This window comes from Moschus berezovskii, chromosome 4 (assembly GCF_049115385.1).
Source record: "Moschus berezovskii isolate FMDL1 chromosome 4, NW_MosBer_1.0, whole genome shotgun sequence".
Lineage (NCBI taxonomy): Eukaryota > Metazoa > Chordata > Mammalia > Artiodactyla > Moschidae > Moschus > Moschus berezovskii.
The window spans coordinates 17,146,689-17,166,077 of record NC_142463.1 but is presented as its reverse complement, the minus strand read 5'-3'; the positions used below and the strand labels follow the sequence as shown (position 1 = coordinate 17,166,077).

Below are 19,389 nucleotides of genomic sequence, written 5' to 3'. Positions count from 1 at the left end.
TCGCAGAGAGTCGGACACAACTGAGCGACTGAACTGAACTGAACTGAACTGAACCTATTATAAGGGCTTCCCTGGTGGCTCAGATGGTAAAAAAAAAAATCTGCTTGCAATGTTGGAGACCCAGGTTCGATCCCTGGGTTGGGAATATCCCCTGGAGAAAGGAATGGCTACCCACTCCAGTATTCTTGCTTGGGGAATTCCCAAGAGGAGCCTGGCAGGCTACAGTCCATGGGATTGCAAAGAGTCGGACACAACTGAGCGACTAACATTTTTTTTTGAGAATTAGGAGCCGGATGGTAGGGGAAGAGCAAAGGAGACTTATTTAGATGGTAATTTAGTCTAGCGACTCCAAGGGAGTCTTCTGCTCTGGTTAAGTTATTATCTTACCACTAAGCGTGTTTTGCAAGACCCCCATTTTCCAAAATAGTGCCCCTCTCTCTCCTGTTGACTGTAAATAAAAGAATCATTTTGCATATTTTTCCCTTAGAAGATTAATTCAGCTGTTGGCCAGATACCAAGCAGAGAAGTTTGAATTCCTGTAGGTCAGAGACATGCACATTGGCCCTTGTCACCAGCTTGTCAGTTTGGGTGGCAGTGACTGACTGTGGGGATGGTTCCCAGTACACCTTCTTCTTCTATCATTATAGACCCCCTGGTTTTAGCTTGGCATTTGGTTGCTCAAACATGAACTACAAGAAAATGTAGTTTTTTTTGTAGTTAGATGAGGCAGATAGATGAGGACATGTGAGTAAGTTCAGGCCAGTAGCTGGAGTGGAAGTAATGTGCCTTAAAGGAAAACAGAATGCCCTTGCCTTCCCCTCTTTCTCCCTTCTTGTTGGATAAAATGTGAATATAATAATGAACTGCCTTGGACTATGCGGATAAGTGCTAATGACGCTGGAGCGACAGGAAAGGAGTCTAGACTTTGGAAAAGAATGAGCTCCCTGCACTTTTAGGTAAGAAGAAACCCCCTCCCTTTCTAAAGACAATCTTATTCAGTGTCTCTGCTACAGCAACTCAATAGAGTTACTCTAGATACTGAGGTTTGTAAAACTGCTTCAGGCTTGTTCAGTTCTGTGGCCCTTGTAGCACCCACTATATAATAGAAAGTATATATTCTTGTTTATTGACTTAGGTTCTTTACAGGAAGATATTTTCATCTCACAAACGTTCTCATTTTCCCTTATTCTGGGAAGAGTTTGTCAAAAGATACACTGGGTTTCAGCGTCCTAGTCCATAGCTTTAAACACTAATGGTACACCTGCTGGTCTCTGTGTGTCCCAGCTGTTCACAGTTCCTCTGATGTTTTGACATTATTTGAAATGCAACATGGATTTCTAGAATTTCTTTTACACATGCCCTGGGCTATTAAAACCCACATCTGCAGCTTCCATGCCAGACAGCTGCTGTCTCTCTTATTCTACCATTTGGACTATTAAAAAATTTAATAAAAATTAAAAAATTATTTATTTTGTAAATGATAAAACTATAGAAAATTTGGGGAAAAAACCCAACTCCCATACAATCTATTTTATGATATTGTTGAATTTCCTTCCACTCTTTTTATAAGTATCTTCTGTTTAAACACTGTCCATGTTAAAATTATTTTATGCTCTTTTCATTTATTGTATCACAAGCATTTTCCCATATTGCTTCTAATGTTCATGGCCACCATCTTTTACAGCTGTATAATATTCCATCAAGTGAATGTACAATACTTGACCTAACTAGCTCCTATTGCGAGATATTCAGGCTTCTTCCAGTAGTACTACATGGTATGAAAAGTACATGGATGCAGTGAGGCTGATGAGAGCTTAGAACCTTCCCAAATAGCTGGCTGGCTATTTGGTACACCTATCAGTTTGGTCAGAAGGTCTGTTGGCCAACTTGCCAAAGAAACATGTGGATTTTCTAAGTTTATGGTTGGCTTGGTTAACTGCATGCACGATAAGACAGCACAATACTCATGTTCTAAAATTTCAGGGCAATTTTGGCTTATGTTTAAGTAAAACCAGATGGTCTTTCCCTCATTTTTATTTCAAAATGGCAAGGAATTTGTTCCTCGGGAAGAGTAGCTGGGAAAATATGGAAAAAAAGCATTGTTTGTAAAGGTCAGGAACAGGATCAGGGGAATGAAAAAAAAATGAACCTATAGTTTTGAGAATTCCTTCCATTTTCTTTTTTAAAGCTGTAGTTTTCCTAGGTGCCCATTAGAATCACATGGGGATGATCTTAGAAAAATATTGATCCCTAAGCCCTATCCTCACAGATTCTGATTTAATTAATCGATGTTGGGGCCCACGTATGTGCAGCTAGGGTTAGGATTCACTGTTCTAAAGGCTGCTGCTGCTGCTAAGTCGCTTCAGTTGTGTCTGACTCTGTGTGACCCCATAGACGGCAGCCTACCAGGCTCCCCCGTCCCTGGGATTCTCCAGGCAAGAACACTGGAGTGGGTTGCCATTTCCTTCTCCAGTGCATGAAAGTGAAAAGTTAAAGTGAAGTCGCTCAGTCGTGTCTGACTCTTCGCGACCCCATGGACTGCAGCCTACCAGGCTCCTCTGTCCATGGGATTTTCCAGGCAAGAGTAGTGGATTGGGGTGCGGTTGCCGTTCTAAAGGCTGTGGACTAATAATATGGAAAACTATTCAGACTCACTAGCCATCAAAGAAATTCAAAATAAAATAACAAGTAATTTATGACTATAATTGATCATTAAAAACAATGGAATGGAATTATTCCAAAATAAAAATTAATGAGCAAAAGAAGTAAGGCACAAAAGATTACATGTAGTATAATTCTATTCTAGTAGAGACAGAAATCAGACGAGTAGATTCCTGGGAGGAGGTGAGGGAGCAGGAGATATAGACTGACCGTAAAAGGAACAAACTAAGGGATAAAGGAAATGTTCTGTATCTTGATTGGGGTTGGGCTTAGTGGGCATACACACTTGTCAAAACTCGTCAAACTGTACATTTAAAAATCTGTGTATATGTAAATTATACCTCAGTTAAAAGAAAGAGCACTGGGAAAAATTTCATCAGAGCCTTCCCCCCACAAATATGCTAAGTCATTTCAGTCGTGTCCGACTCTGTGCGACCCCATAGACGGAAGCCCACCAGGCTCCCCCGTCCCTGGGATTCTCCAGGCAAGAACACTGGAGTGGGTTGCCATTTCCTTCTCCAATGTGTGAAAGTGAAAAGTGAAAGTGAAGTCGCTCAGTCCTGTCCGATCCCACGGACTGCAGCCTACCAGGCTCCTCCGTCCATGGGATTTTCTAGGCAAAAGTACTGGAGTGGCTTGCTATTGCCTTCCCCCCCACAAAAGTAGCACCCAATGCAAACTCAGATGTAGTGAAATTTCTACTCTCACACAATAATGGCAGAAATTTTTGGTAGGATGTTTCTGAATGTTTGATAGTACATTTTGAGATCCATAGCTCCAGTTTTTGGATTAGTAATTCCACACCTAGGAATTTATAAAAATAATTTTTTGAAATGAAAAATATATGTACAAAAGCAGTTTTAAGTTATTTTGCATAAAAATATCAAGCACAGGACCAGTGGGTAATTCTTAACTAAATCGGGGCTATGTTAGAGGGTTTAATCCAGCAGGCCTAGAATCAGGCCTATACTATTTTGTGAAAGTTCTTGCTTGGCACTGACCAGTGGTCCAGGAACGAAATATACCAATTAAAACAGTGTTGCTTTGCAACCACAGGTCTGGAGTTTCATGGCAGTTTGCACCAACTATCAGCATTGTTTATTGATAACAATGAGATTAATGATTTATACCTGATCTGACTGAGACCCCAAGAAGGCTGTGCTCCTGAGGCTGACTAAAGAGCAGGAATATGCTTACATGATCAGCAGAACGTAAAACATCTCCACTGAGAATCCATTTTGGGATCCCTGGCTCTGAGGTGGTGAGTGCACATGCTGGTGGTTCCTGATCCAAGATGGGAAGGTGCATCCTGGTCCTGACAGAGGGAAGGCCTGCAGCTCCTGCCTGGCCTTTCTGGAACCACTGCTGTGAGACAGCATGTGCTATGTGGATGCCCTCCCCTCCCTCTAACGGCAGATGCCAAGTGGGAAGAGCACTGTGCAGGTTAGTAGAGGGCTGAGTTCTAGTCTGAGATTTGTCATTTTAATATGAGCTGAGCCGCACATGTTCCTTTCCATGTTTCTATATTTCTCAGTGATACGATAATCAAGATACTGAATATCAATGACGGAAGAATTTTCCACTATACAGCAGAAAGTGGTTTTCAAATCATTATTACTATCATCAACAAACGAAGTGAGAACATAAGAGAATAAGAAACTTCAACTTAAAGAAAAAATAGAGATGAGGGGTGCAGAGCTAGAAGCAGAGAGGTGGGTCATAAAGGAAAACTGAAAATAAGTAGATATAATAACAGCAATACGTGAACCGTGAGCATCCAGATGCTCAAGCTGGTTTTAGAAAAGTCAGAGGAACCAGAGAGCAAATTGCCAACATCCGCTGGATCATCGAAAAAGCAAGAGTTCCAGAAAAACATCTATTTCTGCTTTATCGACTATGCCAAAGCCTTTGATTGTGTGGATCACAATAAACTGTGGAACATTCTGAAAGAGATGGGAATACCAGACCACCTGACCTGCCTCTTGAGAAACCTGTACGAAGGTCAGGAAGCAACAGTTAGAACTGGACATGGAACAACAGACTGGTTCCAAATAGGAAAAGGAGTACGTCAAGGCTGTATATTGTCACCGTACTTATTTAACTTATATGCAGAGTACATCATGAGAAACGCTGGGCTAGAGGAAGCACAAGCTGGAATCAAGATCGCCAGGAGAAATATCAATAACCTCAGATATGCAGATGACACCACCCTTATGGCAGAAAGTGAAGAGGAACTAAAGAGCCTCTGGATGAAAGTGAAAGAGGAGAGTGAAAAAGTTGGCTTAAAGCTCAACATTCAGAAAACTAAGATCATGGCATCCGGTCCCATCACTTCACGGCAGATAGATGAGAACAGGGGAAACAGTGTCAGACTTTATTTTTTGGGGCTCTAAAATCACTGTAGATGGTGACTGCAGGCATCAAATTAAAAGACACTTACTCCTTGGAAGGAAAGTTATGACCAACATAGATAGCATATTAAAAAGAAGAGACATTACTTTGCCAACCAAGGTCCGTCTAGTCAAGGCTATGGTTTTTCCCGTGATCACATATGGATGTGAGAGTTGGACTATAAAGAAAGCTGATCACCAAAGAATTGATGCTTTTGAATGTGGTATTGGAGAAGACTCTTGAGAGTCCCTTGGACTGCAAGAAGATCTAACCAGTCCATCCTAAAGGAAATCAGTCCTGGGTGTTCATTGGAAGGACTGATGCTAAAGTTGAAACTCCAGTACTTTGGCCACCTGATGTGAAGAGCTGACTCACTGGAAAAGACCCTGATGCTGGCAAAGATTGAAGGCAGGAGGAGAAGGGGACGACAGAGGATGAGATGGTTGGATGGAATCATCGACTTGATGGACATGGGTTTGGGTGGACTCCAGGAGTTGGTGATGGACAGGAAGGCCTGGCATGCTGCAGTTCATGGGGTCGCAAAGAGTCGGACACGACTGAGTGACTGAACTGAACTGAATATCAGCTTTGTGCTAGACACTGTTCTATTACATGTATGTATTCATTATTTAATTCTCCCAACAACTTTATGTGAAAGGAATGGCTATTTTGCCCATTTTAAAGACGGGATATCTCAGGCACAGAGAGGTTAGTAATTGCCCAAGGTCACACAGCTAGTTCCTAGTAGAACCAGGAACTGTACCCAAGAAATACGGCTCCAAAGTCCATACTCTGAACTACTATGCTACACTTCAGAGAGGAGGAGAGTGGGAGGAATCTGGTGGGATGATGACCAGGGAATGAAAGAAAGAGCAGGAAGTCTGGGAACACAAATTTTTATTGAGCACCTTCTACATTACCAGGGACTGTGGATAGAAAGATGAATAAGACTGTGGCCCATGTTCTTTAAAACCTATATTCTGGTGAGGAAGATAGGTGTGAATCACATTATTTCAGAACAACATGGTGAGTTCTTAAAGAATTACAGACCATCACGTATAAAGGCTATAGGGACACAAAGAGTGAGCACCTCATCCAGCCCAAGCTGAAGGTGTCAAGGAAAGCTTGTCTGAGAAGGAAGAGTTGAAACAGGGAGAGCATGGTTCAGCCTGAGGACAGCCCGTGAGGGCAAAAGCCTGAAGGCAAGTCAGAGGGATGTATTTGGGGAAGAGCAAGATGTTAGATACTTCTAGAGCTCAATAAATAGCAATTTCCTTCCCCCTCCCTGTCTTGAGAAGAAATTAGGCCCCACAACTCCCTAGAAAAACCCAGAAGATAGAACTTCTGGGAAGGAAGGACAATGGTGTTGGCGTTCTGAAAAGTCACCTCAGCGAGCATCCCCTGCTGAGCTCGGGAGCTGGCTCTGTAAGAAGGAGCTTTACTGTACACAGTTTTCTTCGAAAGGGAACTTATTTTTGTTTACCTCACATGGAGATCAAACTGCTTCAAAAGGTGCTCATTTTCTTCACCTAGAGCTTCCTTCTCCTGCTGCAACACAGACAGCTTCTTTGACAATTCCTGGTTGCTCTTGAGAAGCTGAAAAACATTTAAAAAAATGAGAATACACTGGTGAAGAAAGGTGTGATGTTGAGAGAAGGTAAACGGGCAAAGCCTTTCTGCTAAAATGGCTTACAGAAACCACAGTAGCTTCCTGTGATTTTTGTGCCTCCAGAATTTCTGAAAGCTAATCGCTCCTTTTCCTGACTTGTGATTCCTCAGCCCTTCCAACAGGTGTGTAAGCCTATATAAAAAGTCTGGCAATTCTAAGATGTGTGGGGTGGTTAGCTACATCTGACCAAGTTAATGAGTCCTAGAGGAGAAAATGGCCAACTCAGGGTTTGATTACTGGAACAAGGCATACTCGGAAACCCAGGGCACTTCCTTCATGTAGACAGCAGGTCAATATATCCAAAATCCAAATCCAAATTTCATCAAGTAGGTTGCAGAACTGCAAGCACAAGTTGACTTCATAGCCTTGCTAGATCTCCAATATGAAAAATAGTGTTTTATTTGGAAAACATGGAAATCTGAGAAGTGGGAACAAGAACATCTGACAGGATCCCAATAACCTTGAGCACCCTGGGCCTCAAAGCCCTACTGAGCCCCTCTTATCAGCATAAGCAGTCCTACTGTCTCAGGAGATTAAGCACCCTTGTCTCCAGGACTCTACTGACTCCACCTGGGGCATTTACCTGTGCAATGTTACCCGATGTTCTTAAGACCCACCCATATACCACCACCACCAATTGTCTTTGCCTTGAATCCTACAATGAGAGTCAGATCCCAGCACATCCTGGGGAAAAGGAGTTGAGTATAGTCACTGACCTAGGAGGACTGACATACTGAAAGAATGGAAAGATTTTATGATGTTAAATTGGCAGAAACCTGAGGAATATACATAGGACTGTATTCCAAGGGTGTTTATACTAGGGGGAAAGGAATATAATGTTGAATAGGTTGAATTTATTGACCTGATGGATACACTTACAGAGATTCAGGATTTAATGTGTTAATTTAAACATCTCAAGTGACTTTAATAGTTTGCTTGGTTGGTGGGCTGAAAGTTGGACTCAACAGTGACCAGGGTTAAATGATATTCAAACGCCATACTAAGTGAGAGGAAAGAATCCAGAGTCTTAAGTAGATAGGAAGTTTGGAGTAGATTTATCATAGGTGACCTGCTCACCCAACTCATCATGACCCTCACATGACTCAGAAGACATTCCTTTCACAAAGGCTTTGCCAAATACACTGGTGAGCACCAGATTCCTTGAAATGCTCCATGATGCTCTCCTGTGAGGATGATGGTGGGAGATGCCGACATTGGAATTGAGCCCTGATTTTATGATGGGGGATGATGCTGCTGCAGAGTGTCAAAAGTCAAGCACAATGCTTAATCCCCGATACAAGGTGGGCATTAGTATTGCTATGAGACAACAGGGCCAGGGATAAAACCGAATGGCTAGACGCGTAGCAGTCATTGGTTGTAGTTAACTGATCACAGTGATTACAGAACTAAAATAGATGAACAGCTTACTAAAGTTCTACTTGAGTTGTATTTTTAAATAAATAAACGCACCTGGGTCTGGTGAACAGAGGTCCAGTTTGAATGGCAACAACAGAGAGTACTGGCCTCTTACTCAGTCCTCAGACCTGAGCCAGTTCAGACCCAGGGCCCTGTAGCCAGGTTTTCTTCAGCAAGAACCTTGTGTGTGACACTGCCACAAGCACGTGATCTTCTCCCAAGCCTTTCCCAAAGAGATCTGTGGCCTTTTGCCCATGTGACAGGGCACTGGAGAAAGGGGATTATGTAGATTTGGGGGGAATGACATACAGTCCAGTGGTTCTGAGTCAGCACCAGCAGCATGGAACCCAAAAATCCAACTGAGGTTCAGAATCCAGAGTGGGGACTTGAGGAAGTAAGGTGGAAAATGGAGTCTGAACACACAGAGTGTCTTAGAGTGTGTCTGCAGAGACTCATTGGCTCAGCATAGGTTTCACCATGGGTCTAGTGGGTTTGTGAAGCTCCTCAGTTTGTGAATTTCCCAGTTCTTGAGTGTGCAGTCAGCCTAGACAATATGGAAGAGCAGATTCTCCTTGCTGGCTTTCTTTTTTTTTTTTGGTGGAGAAAGTATTTTATTTGGAATCAGAAGATGCCATTTATTAGCTGCATGATTTTGCAGATCACTTAATTTCTCTGAGCTTGTCTTTCCTTTAAGACAAAATGCAGAGTACCACCATGCCCCTTCTCTTTTTTTATTATTTTTATTTATTTATTTTTTTATTAGAGGCTAATTATTTTACCATATTATATTGGTTGGTTTTGCCATACATTGACATGAATCCACCCTGGGTGTACATGAGTTTTGATTCCAACATTTTTTTTTTTTAATCAAATAATCCAATTTTATTTATTTATTTTTTCAAGTTGAACAGACTAAATTTCTTTAAACAAACTAACTTATACTCCAGAATCCTTTAAAAACTTAATAGCATTTATACATTGAAGGTATTTGATTTTCTTGTAACTAGCACTTCAAATGCAACAAGCATTTGACCCAACAAGTAAAACTTTCTACAGTTCATAACTTTTATAAATAAAATAAATTAAATGTACAGTGAATAAGTTCTCTGAAATATTTCAATATTTCTGCAGGTTTAGTAACATCGTAAAATACATTTCAACTAAAATTCACAAATCTAAAAACCTGTTAGGAATTTTTAGGCGTTTTAAGTTGGAAATGAAGACCAATGTTACATCGTAATATGCCAATTACAAATAGTACTTCAAATAGCAAATACTACAGTTTGTCCCAAACTTTAAAAACTATTCATGAACTCAACACTGAACTATTGATGGCTATGAGAATCGTTTCCTAGCCTTTTTGAAAATTTCAACCCATTTACGTTTAAGGTAATTATTGATAAGTACGATCCTGTAGCGATTTTCTTTATTGCTTTGGGTTCAAGTTTATACACTCTTTCTGTGTTTCCTGTCTATAGAAGATCCTGTAGCATTTGTTGGAGACCTGGTTTGGTGATGCTGAATTCCCTCAGCTTTTGCTTGTCTGTAAAGCTTTTGATTTCTCCTTCATATTTGAATGAGATCCTTGCTGGGTATAGTAATCTGGGCTGTAGGGTATTTTCTTTCATCACTTTAAGTATGTCTTGCCACTCCCTTCTGGCCTGAAGAGTTTCTGTTGAAAGATCAGCTGTTATCCTTATGGGAATCCCCTTGTGTGTTATTTGCTGCTTTTCCCTTGCTGTTTTTAATATTTCTTCTTTGTGTTTGATCTTTGTTAATTTGATTAATATGTGTCTTGGAGTATTTTGCCTTGGGTTTATCCTGTTGGGGACTCTCTGGGTTTCTTGGACTTGGGTGATTATTTCTTTCCCCATTTTAGGGAAGTTTTCAACTATTATCTCCTCAAGTATTCTCTCATGGTCTTTCTTTTTGTCTTCTTCTTCTGGGACTCCTATGATTCGAATGTTGGAGCGTTTAACATTGTCCCAGAGGACTCTAATATTGTCCTCATTTCTTTTAATTCGTTTTTCTTTTTTCCTCTCTGTTTCATTTATTTCTACAATTCTATCTTCTAGTTCGCTTATCCTGTCTTCTGCCTCTGTTATTCTACTGTTTGTTCCCTCCAGAGTGTTTCTGATCTCATCTATTGCATTATTCATTGTATATTGACTCTTTTTTATTTCTTCTAAGTCCTTATTAAATCTTTCTTCCATCTTCTCAATCCTTTTCTCCAGGTTATTTATCTGTAACTCCATTTTGCTTTCAAGATTTTGAATCATTTTCACCACCAAAATTTGAAATTCTTTATCAGGTAGATTCCCTATATCTTCTTCTTTTGTTTGTGTTGGTGGGCAATTATCTTGTTCCTTTACTTGCTGGGTATTTCTCTGCCTCTTCATCTTGCTTATATTGCTTTGCTTGGGGTGGCCTTTCCCTCTTCTTGCAGTTTGTGGAGTTCTCTTTATTATGTAGTTTCTTCGCTGTGTGTGGGGTTGGACGGGTGACTTGTCCGGGTTCCCTGGTTAGGGAAGCATGTGTCGGTATTCTGGTGGGTGGAGCTGGATTTCTTCTCTCTCCTTTAGAAGACAATGGGCTGCTTTTCTGGGAGCCTGATGTCCTCTGTCAGTATTCAGAAGTTGTTTTGTGGATTTTACTCTGCGTTCAAAGGTTCTTTTGATGAATTTGTGGGGCAGAAAGTGGTCTTGCCGTCTTATCCCTCCGCCATCTTGTTCCTTTCCTCCCCAGAACACTGGATTCTTATATTTCACTTGGTCGTGGAGTATCTCTTCCCAGCTGCTCCAGCAAGGCACAGCCACTGTACCTTACCTTGGACGAGGGGTATCTCCTCAAGGCCGCCCCTCCTGCTTTGAATGTGGATCAGCTCCTCTCGGCCCTCCGGTGCCCAAGCAGCCACCGCCTCCTGAACGTGGTACAGCTCCTCTCGGCCACCGCCCTAACCCTGGGCGCGGGGTAGCTCATCTCAGCCACGATTCTGCACGTGGTCGGTTGCGCCAGAGCCGGGTGTCTCTCGCGCCTGCGACGCCGGAGCCGGGCGTCTCTCCTCCTTGCTGGCTTTCTAACCTGAGGCATGAGGGCTATTGATGATAGAAAAGGCCAAGTTCTTAGAAAGCCTCTTCTGAGTCTAGAATCAACTTATACCACCTTTGTTCCTTCAGCCCATTTATCAAGCAACCATCAAGGCTGTTTGGTTTTAGTGGTGCCCAAAGCAAGACAAAGAGCTGTGCTGTGCTAGGCCATGGTGCAGACTGCTCTGCCATTTGGGCTTTATGATCCAGCAGACCCAAATTTGCCCCAAGTTTCTGTGGCAGACAACGGAAAGCTTTAGTTTAATCTTAGGATTTGGGAGGAGAGTCATCTCTCCTCTCAATCATCTCTCATGGTTGGCCACAAGAAAGAAAGGGTCGCAGACCCTGAGCTGCCCTTCCTGAAACGAGGTGTTCTATTATCCACTGAGCACTGGATTGGGCACGTGCAGTAGTGCTGTCCTCAAACAGAACTGCTACGGGAAATACTGAGCAAGCTGCGTGAGCAAGTGATACTTACTTCTATCGCATCACTGCCTCTCTCAACCCAAACCTATGGCCTCACGGGGAGTTATGTATTAGCAGTTAGCCGAGAAAGAATAATTTGGGCCTGATGTACTTATGATTCTGTACAAAATGTGGCAGCCACTTGAAATAGGGCTGCTGACGCCTGATAGCCCCAACTGAAAGGTGGTCCTTCAGACCAGCGGGAAGGGAAATCTCAGTGGGCAAAGTTTGTGTTCACTTTGCCTGGAAAGACAGACGTCCAGAGGCATGCTAACTCATAGAAAGTTTCTAATAGTTTGGCCAGATGATCAGGGATTTGGAAAGAATAATATTGGAAGACTGATGAAATGTGTCCTACCGGTGGAAGTGTTCTGTGCCTGCACTCTCCAGCAGGGTGGTCATGCAGCTACTGAGCACATGAAACGTGCCTAGTATGTCTCAGGAACTAAATTTTTAATTTAAATTTAGATCGCCACAGTGGCTAGCTGACACAATATTAGACAGCACAAGCCTAGAGTGTGAACATACATGTGCCTCCTGTGCTTTTCCACAGCAGAGGGCTTCTACAGAAGAGGAGGCCCTCAATAATCAAGTGGAAAAAACAGTACATTCTGTAGATGTCATTTGACCTCTTTTTCTGACCTTTATGTGCTCACTCATTTGGGCTCTTGGACAAAGTGGACAAGAGGTCACTAAGGCTAATCTGCTGAACTTGCCAAAAGCAAAGACCAATGAGCTATTGATATGGGACCATCCACTGTGGAGGGGCGGGGCGCCCGACAGTCACTGGACAGTAGGTTTATTATACTGGACCTCTTCCACCACAGACAGAACAACAATTTGTCCTCAGTGAAAGAGACACTCATTTTAGACATGGATTTTCTTTCTCTGTCCACAGTGCTTTAGCCAGGACTACCATCTGTGGGCTTTCCAAATTCTTTATTTCCTGTCATGATATACTACTACTCAACATAGTTCCTGAACAAGAAAATAATTTTAAAGTAAGAGAGGTGAAACAAAGTCTCAGTCATTGCTCTCATCATATATCCTACTATCCAGAAAAAAAAAAAAACCTGCAAAACTGTGGAAAGACCTATGGAAGAAGTAGGTATGATGCTGACCAGGTGACATCATCTTTTGAGGTTCAGTGTTGTCCTATAAGATGATGTCTAAACTTTCAACCAGTGATTGTGGTCTCTCTCAGAGCCAGAATATGGGAAAGAAACCAAGAGCTGGAATGGGAATGGCTTTTCAAACCTATATCCCAAAATTTATTGGTAGTTAATTTATTGTATTATTGGTAGTTAATTTATAATTAAGTTTTCAAGTTAGTATATCCATGTGGATTGAGACTGAAGACGTAGCAATTACATTATCCATAAATGACCACAGATACTGCTGGAACTCGCAGAAGTTAAGTGTATTAATGAAACAGGAAGCAGGGTACAACCTTTAAAAGAATGACATAACTGTTGAAGATATGACAAAAACTGGTTGAAACTATTAGGGTCAAGATGGCAGAAAATTTAATTTCCATTATATGCTCACTGTAATTAGGTAAGTGATACACCCACAGGTGCCAGACAGTTCCAAGGCAAATCATAAAAGGCCAAAAAGTGGTCAGTGGGTATGGCCCAACTCTGCCCTTTCTCCAAAAGAGTTGAACTAATCCTCCCATCATTAGCCTATGAAATTACTCAGTCCATAAAAACTAACTATGCCATATTTCTGGACTTCTTGCCTTCTGAGATGGTCCATACTCTGCCTGTGGAGTGTGTTTCTTTCAGAGCCACTCTGGCCTTTTGAGTCGGACCACAATCTACCTATGGAATGTGTATCTCTCTAAATAAATACACATCTTACCTATCACTTTGTCTTTCACTGAATTCTTTCTGAGACAAGACAGAAGAACCTGAGCTTCGTTAAGTCCTGAGAACAGGTGTGTGATCTCAATTAAGACAATGGGTTCAAGCCCCAATCTGAGTTGTGCTGTTTCATCTTCATTTGTATGAGTGACAGGGCATTCTACTCAGCGGAAGCATACTATTCTTCTTGTAGATTATAAGGTTGAATATGGGTGAAAGGGTTTGGATGGAAGCTACTTATACAAAGTAGACTGTGACATTGCTCACCAGGACCCATACTTTTCTAAGCTCTCCCCTGTGCTGCAAGATTGGAAGTCTGAAAATGACATTTCCCAAACTCCCTTGACAGCAGAGTTCCAGTTCGGTTTCTGCAAATCAGAGGCACTTGCACACAGTTTGGAAAGCATGGGGGAAAGCACAGGAAGAGCTACCATGCTCCTCTTGGGCTACTGTAAGCAGACAGGGTAGGGAGTCTCCAGAGAAAGAACCAGGCATGATTTCTTGACATAAGAGAAGGCATTTTTGGCTTAATGCATTTTGTGATCTAACCCTGGCCACAATGCTTGTCCCTGAACAGGTCTCAGTAGTTAATGATTTTAAGGGAAGTGAAGAAGTACAGGAAAAAGCGAAAGCAGTCAAGAACAATAGTTCAGTGATAAAATTAGCCCTGGTTCCTCCTCAAGGGAAATACATAGCAATACATGTCTTTGATAACGCTGAAGAAGCCGAAGTTGAACGGTTCTATGAAGACCTACAAGACCTTTTAGAACTAACACCCAAAAAAGATGTCCTTTTCATTATAGGGGACTGGAATGCAAAAGTAGGAAGTCAAGAAACGCCTGGAGTAACAGGCAAATTTGGCCTTGGAGCATGGAATGAAACAGGGCAAAGGCTAATAGAGTTTTGCCAAGAGAACGCACTGGTCATAGCAAACACCCTCTTCCAACAACACAAGAGAAGACTCTACACATGGACATCACCAGATGGTCAACACCAAAATCAGATTGGTTATATTCTTTGCAGCCAAAGATGGAGAAGCTGTATACAGTTAGCAAAAACAAGACCAGGAGCTGACTGTGGCTCAGATCATGAACTCCTTATTGCGAAATTCAGACTTAAATTGAAGAAAGTGGGGAAAACCACTAGACCATTCAGATATGACCTAAATCAAATCCCTTATGATTATACAGTGGAAGTGAGGAATAGATTTAAGGGACTAGATCTGATAGATAGAGTGCCTGATGAACTCTGGATGGAGGTTCTTGACATTGTACAGGAGACAGGGACCAAGACCATCCCCATGGAAAAGAAATGCAAAAAAGCAAAATGGCTGTCTGAGGAGGCCTTACAAATTGCTGTGAAAAGAAGAGAAGCCAAAAGCAAAGGAGAAAAGGAAAGATATAAGCATCTGAATGCAGAGTTCCAAAGAATAGCAAGGAGAGATAAGAAAGCCTTCCTCAGTGATCAATGCAAAGAAATAGAGGAAAACAACAGAATAGGAAAAACAAGAGATCTCTTCAAGAAAATTAGAGATTCCAAGGGAACATTTCATGCAAAGATGGGCTCGCAAGAAACAGTGGAAAATTCTGAAAGAGATGGGAATACCAGACCACCTGACCTGCCTCTTGAGAAACCTGTATGCAGGTCAGGAAGCAACAGTCAGAACTGTACATGGAACAACAGACTGGTTCCAAATAGGTAAAGGAGTGCGTCAAGGCTGTATATTGTCACCTTGCTTATTTAACTTCTATGCAGAGTACATCATGAGGAACGCTGGGCTGGAAAAAGCACAAGCTGGAATCAAGATTGCTGGAAGAAATATCAATAATCTCAGATATGCAGATAACACTACCCTTATGGCAGAAAGTGAAGAACTAAAAAGCCTCTTGATGAAAGTGAAAGAGGAGAGTGAAAAGGTTGGCTTGAAGCTCAACATTCAGAAAACAAAGATCATGGCATCTGGTCCCATCACTTCATGGGAAATAAATGGAAAAACAGTGGAAACAGTGTCAGACTTTATTTTTTTGGGCTCCAAAATCACTGCAGATGCTGATTGCAGCCATGAAATTAAAAGACGCTTACTCCTTGGAAGGAAAGTTATGACCAACCTTGATAATATATTAAAAAGCAGAGACATTACTTTGCCAACCAAGGTCCGTCTAGTCAAGGCTATGGTTTTTCCCGTGGTCATGTATGGATGTGAGAGTTGGACTGTGAAGAAAGCTGATCACCGAAGAATTGATGCTTTTGAACTGTGGTGTTGGAGAAGACTCTTGAGAGTCCCTTGTACCGCAAGGAGATCCAACCAGTCCATTCTAAGGGAGATTGATCCTGGGTGTTCATTGGAGGGACTGATGCTGAAGCTGAAACTGCAATACTTTGGCCACCTCATGAGATGAGTTGACTCACTGGAAAAGACTCTGATGCTGGGACGGGGACGACTGAGAATGAGATGGCTGGATGGCATCACCGACTCTGTGGACATGAGTTTGAGTGAACTCCGGGAGTTGGTGATGGACAGGGAGGCCTGGCGTGCTGTGATTCATGGGGTCGCTGAGAGTTGGACACGACTGAGCGACTGAACTGAACTGAACTGAAGGCACTCCAGTGTTCTTGCCTAGAGAATCCCAGGGACGGGGGAGCCTGGTGGGCTGCCGTCTATGGGGTCGCACAGAGTCGAACACGACTGAAGCAACTTAGCAGCAGCAGCAGCAAGGCCCCCATTTAGGTGGAGGACAGAAGGATAATGTTGACCCTCATGACTTCTATCAACTAAAGCCTGGACTCTGGACCTTTGTCCCAATTCTATGCTAAATTCTCCTTTGCTCAAGCTCCTTCATGAATATGCATGTATCCTTAGCTTAAAACTTCCCCAATTTTGCTGTTTGAGGAGACACTGCTTTGGGAAAGATCCCTGGTGTTTTCACTTGCTGCAAATAAATCCTTTCTTCTCCTGATCTATTGACTTGGCTGTGTCTCTTGGCTTGACACCCACCAAGAGGCAAATCCAGTTTCTGGTAACACTATCAGGTAGATGAAAGAGGGAAACTTTTGAAAGGGCTTTGGGAGAGTTCCTGCTAATCTCCTGCAAGGGTTGGTTTCCCTGTGGTTTCTGAACTTCTGGATTTATTGAAAGCTAGCAACAGTTCTTTCTGACCTACTCACCCCTACCTCTCCCTTCCAACAGTTTTGTCAGCATGTTATTCCCTGTGTTAAATTCCTTCTTGCTTGAAATAGCTAGAGTAGATTCTGCTTCCCTGTCTGAATCCTAACTAAACTTAATGGGTAAAGTGCTAGGCATTCAAGAATTATTAGCTCTTATTAACTATTACTTAGGTCTAAGGGAATAGGAAAACTGAGAAGCATATCTATTTGTCTTCTTACCTCATCAGATTTTCTTTTTTCATTTTCCAGTTCTTTAAGTTGGGCCTTTTGTTGCTGAAGTTTGATTTGTTGCTGAGAACTGGTCATTTCCAGTAGACTCTCTTTTTCCTGTAAGATTTTCACTTGCTTCTGTAGCTCATTCATATTCTGATCTAGGAGTTTCCTTAAGGCAATTAATGTATATTAAATCACACTGTGAATTGCAAAGCTTTGCAAAAGAAACTCTTTGACCTAAAATTGTTAGACTGGGCACAGGGGAATTTTTTTGTTCGGTGAGATAAAGAAGCAGTCCATAATGGGCCAACATCAAAGCAACCTCCTTTGTGATGGAAGCTTTTCTTAGTTTTCTCTTTCCCGAAAACTAGCCTAAGAAGAAATAATTGTCCTTATTTCACAGAGGAAGGGAACTCGCCAACAACCAACTCGTTGGAAAAGACCCTGATGCTAGGAAAGACTGAAGGCAAAAAGGAGAAGAGGGCGGCACAGGATGAGAAGGTTGGATAGCATCACCACCTCAATGGACATGAACTTGGGCGAACTCCAGAAGACAGTGAACCACAGGGAGGCCTGGTGTGCTGCAGTCCGTGGGGTCACAAAGAGTAGGACACAACTTAGTGACTGCACAACAGCAATGCAGGGGAAGCTGTGGCACCGAGAGGCTCGATTCCCTTGCTCCAGGTTGCGCAGCTACAGCAAGATGGGGGGTGCTCTAATTCTGAATTCCATAGTCCCTGTGCTTGTCCACTCTGCGCTGTGAGTTGAATCCCTTCATCTCCCTGCTTTAATAAGGGCTGTCAGTTAAAAACACTTGATTCTAATGCACATGTGTGAACACTGCTGTAATGTTCTCCTCTATCTACTCTTAAGAAAAAGTCCAAATTCTTTTTGGACTTGTGGGATCTTAGTTCTCTAACCAGCGATTGAACCTGGGTCCTTGGCAGTGAAAGCATGGAGTTCTGATCTTTGGACCACCAGGGAATTCCCCCAAATTCTTTAATATGACTTGTGAACTAGCTTTCTAGCTCCATTTTCTTGCCACTTCCTCTACCCCCAAACATTTTGTTCCAGGCAAAATGAAAAAATTTCACTTCCCAAAACAAGTCATCCTCCACATTTATTAATCCCCTGCAACATCAACCTTGTCCCTATCCTCCTCTTCCAGGTCTTCCTTTACCTGATAACTTCTACTTAGCTTTCCCATAACAACCTCTTTACTTTCAACTTACATAGCTTTCTTTGAGGAAGGCTTTCTTGAGCTTCCTGGACCAAATTAGGTGTCCCTGCTATGTGTTACCTGTGCAGACTAAATCTCCCTTAGTATAAACCTTCTCATACTTTGTTAGAGCTGCAGTCTTATGTGTCAGGATGGTGGTGGCAGTGGTTAAGTTGCTGAGACGTGTCTGACTCTTTGTGACCCCACGGACTGTAGCCCTCCAAGCTCCTCTGTCAACGGGATTTCCCAGGCAAGACTGGAGTGGGCTGCCATTTCTCCATGGGCTCTTCCTGACCCAGGGATCTAATTCACGTCTCCTGCATTGGCAGTTGGCACACACACCTTGTGGCAAACTTCCTAGTGTTCTCTTGAACCTGGAGCTGATAGTGTTATTTGTCCCGTAGAAGTTTGTTTACCATTCATTATTTTTATTTTGCCTCATTGTATGTTTGCCCTAGGGCTTTCTCTAACTTTGTGAGCAGTGCTTTAAAAGGTATACTTATTGTAGTTTATTCAGGAACTAGCTGTATTAAAACAGGGGAAGGATGTCATCTTGTTAGAAGCAGCAGCGAGACAAGTATTTTTCTATCAGACCTGAGTGAATTCACTATTCACTCAAACATTCATTTATTCACTTACTCAAACATTCATTTATTTACAACATATTTGCTAAGCACCTACTGAGTGTCAGGGTCTACACTAGAGGTTTCTTTTCTTTTCTGACTGTGCTGAGGAGCAGCATGTGGGATATTCGTTCCCAGACCAGGGATCGAACCTGCAACCCCTGCAGTGGAAACATGGAGCCTTAACTATTGTACCTCCAGGGAAGTCCTATACTAGAGGTTTCAATTAGAGCTGAAAGTAAAGCTTCTGAGCGTAACAATTTATGTGAATGGCTATATATCTTTTCAGTAGTTAAAACTACTAAGTAGTTTTTTAAGACACATGTTCTGAGTGCCACAGAAGTGCCAATATTTATACTGTCTAAATTTTAAAATTTTACTAATCTTTATCAATTTTGCCAGCTACATTTTTTATGGAGTAGTAACATAGAGAGTCGGACACGACTGAGCGACTGAACTGAACTGAACTGAACATACATATGACAATATGCCCATGACTTGAAGTTTAGGCTATATAAGATCATTTTAGTAAGAATCCTAATAATAATCAAAACCCTTCTAGAAAAAAACATGACAGCTCTTAACTACTATCAGCTTGTTAATGATTAAGATGCCT

At 42.1% G+C, this 19,389-nt stretch overlaps 1 protein-coding gene across 3 annotated transcripts in view; it reads right to left on the bottom strand.

The window, feature by feature from the left end:
* CCDC30 (coiled-coil domain containing 30) overlaps window positions 1–19,389 on the bottom strand; it is a 117,080-nt gene that overhangs the window by 12,644 nt on the left and 85,047 nt on the right. For all 3 annotated transcript variants that reach the window (XM_055403753.2, XM_055403754.2, XM_088835196.1), the window contains 2 exons: window positions 16,938–17,100; window positions 6,536–6,648 (listed from right to left, as the gene is read on the bottom strand). In XM_055403753.2, the coding sequence (XP_055259728.2) occupies window positions 6,536–6,648; window positions 16,938–17,100 (276 nt within the window). The remainder of the gene's footprint in view (window positions 1–6,535; window positions 6,649–16,937; window positions 17,101–19,389) is intronic.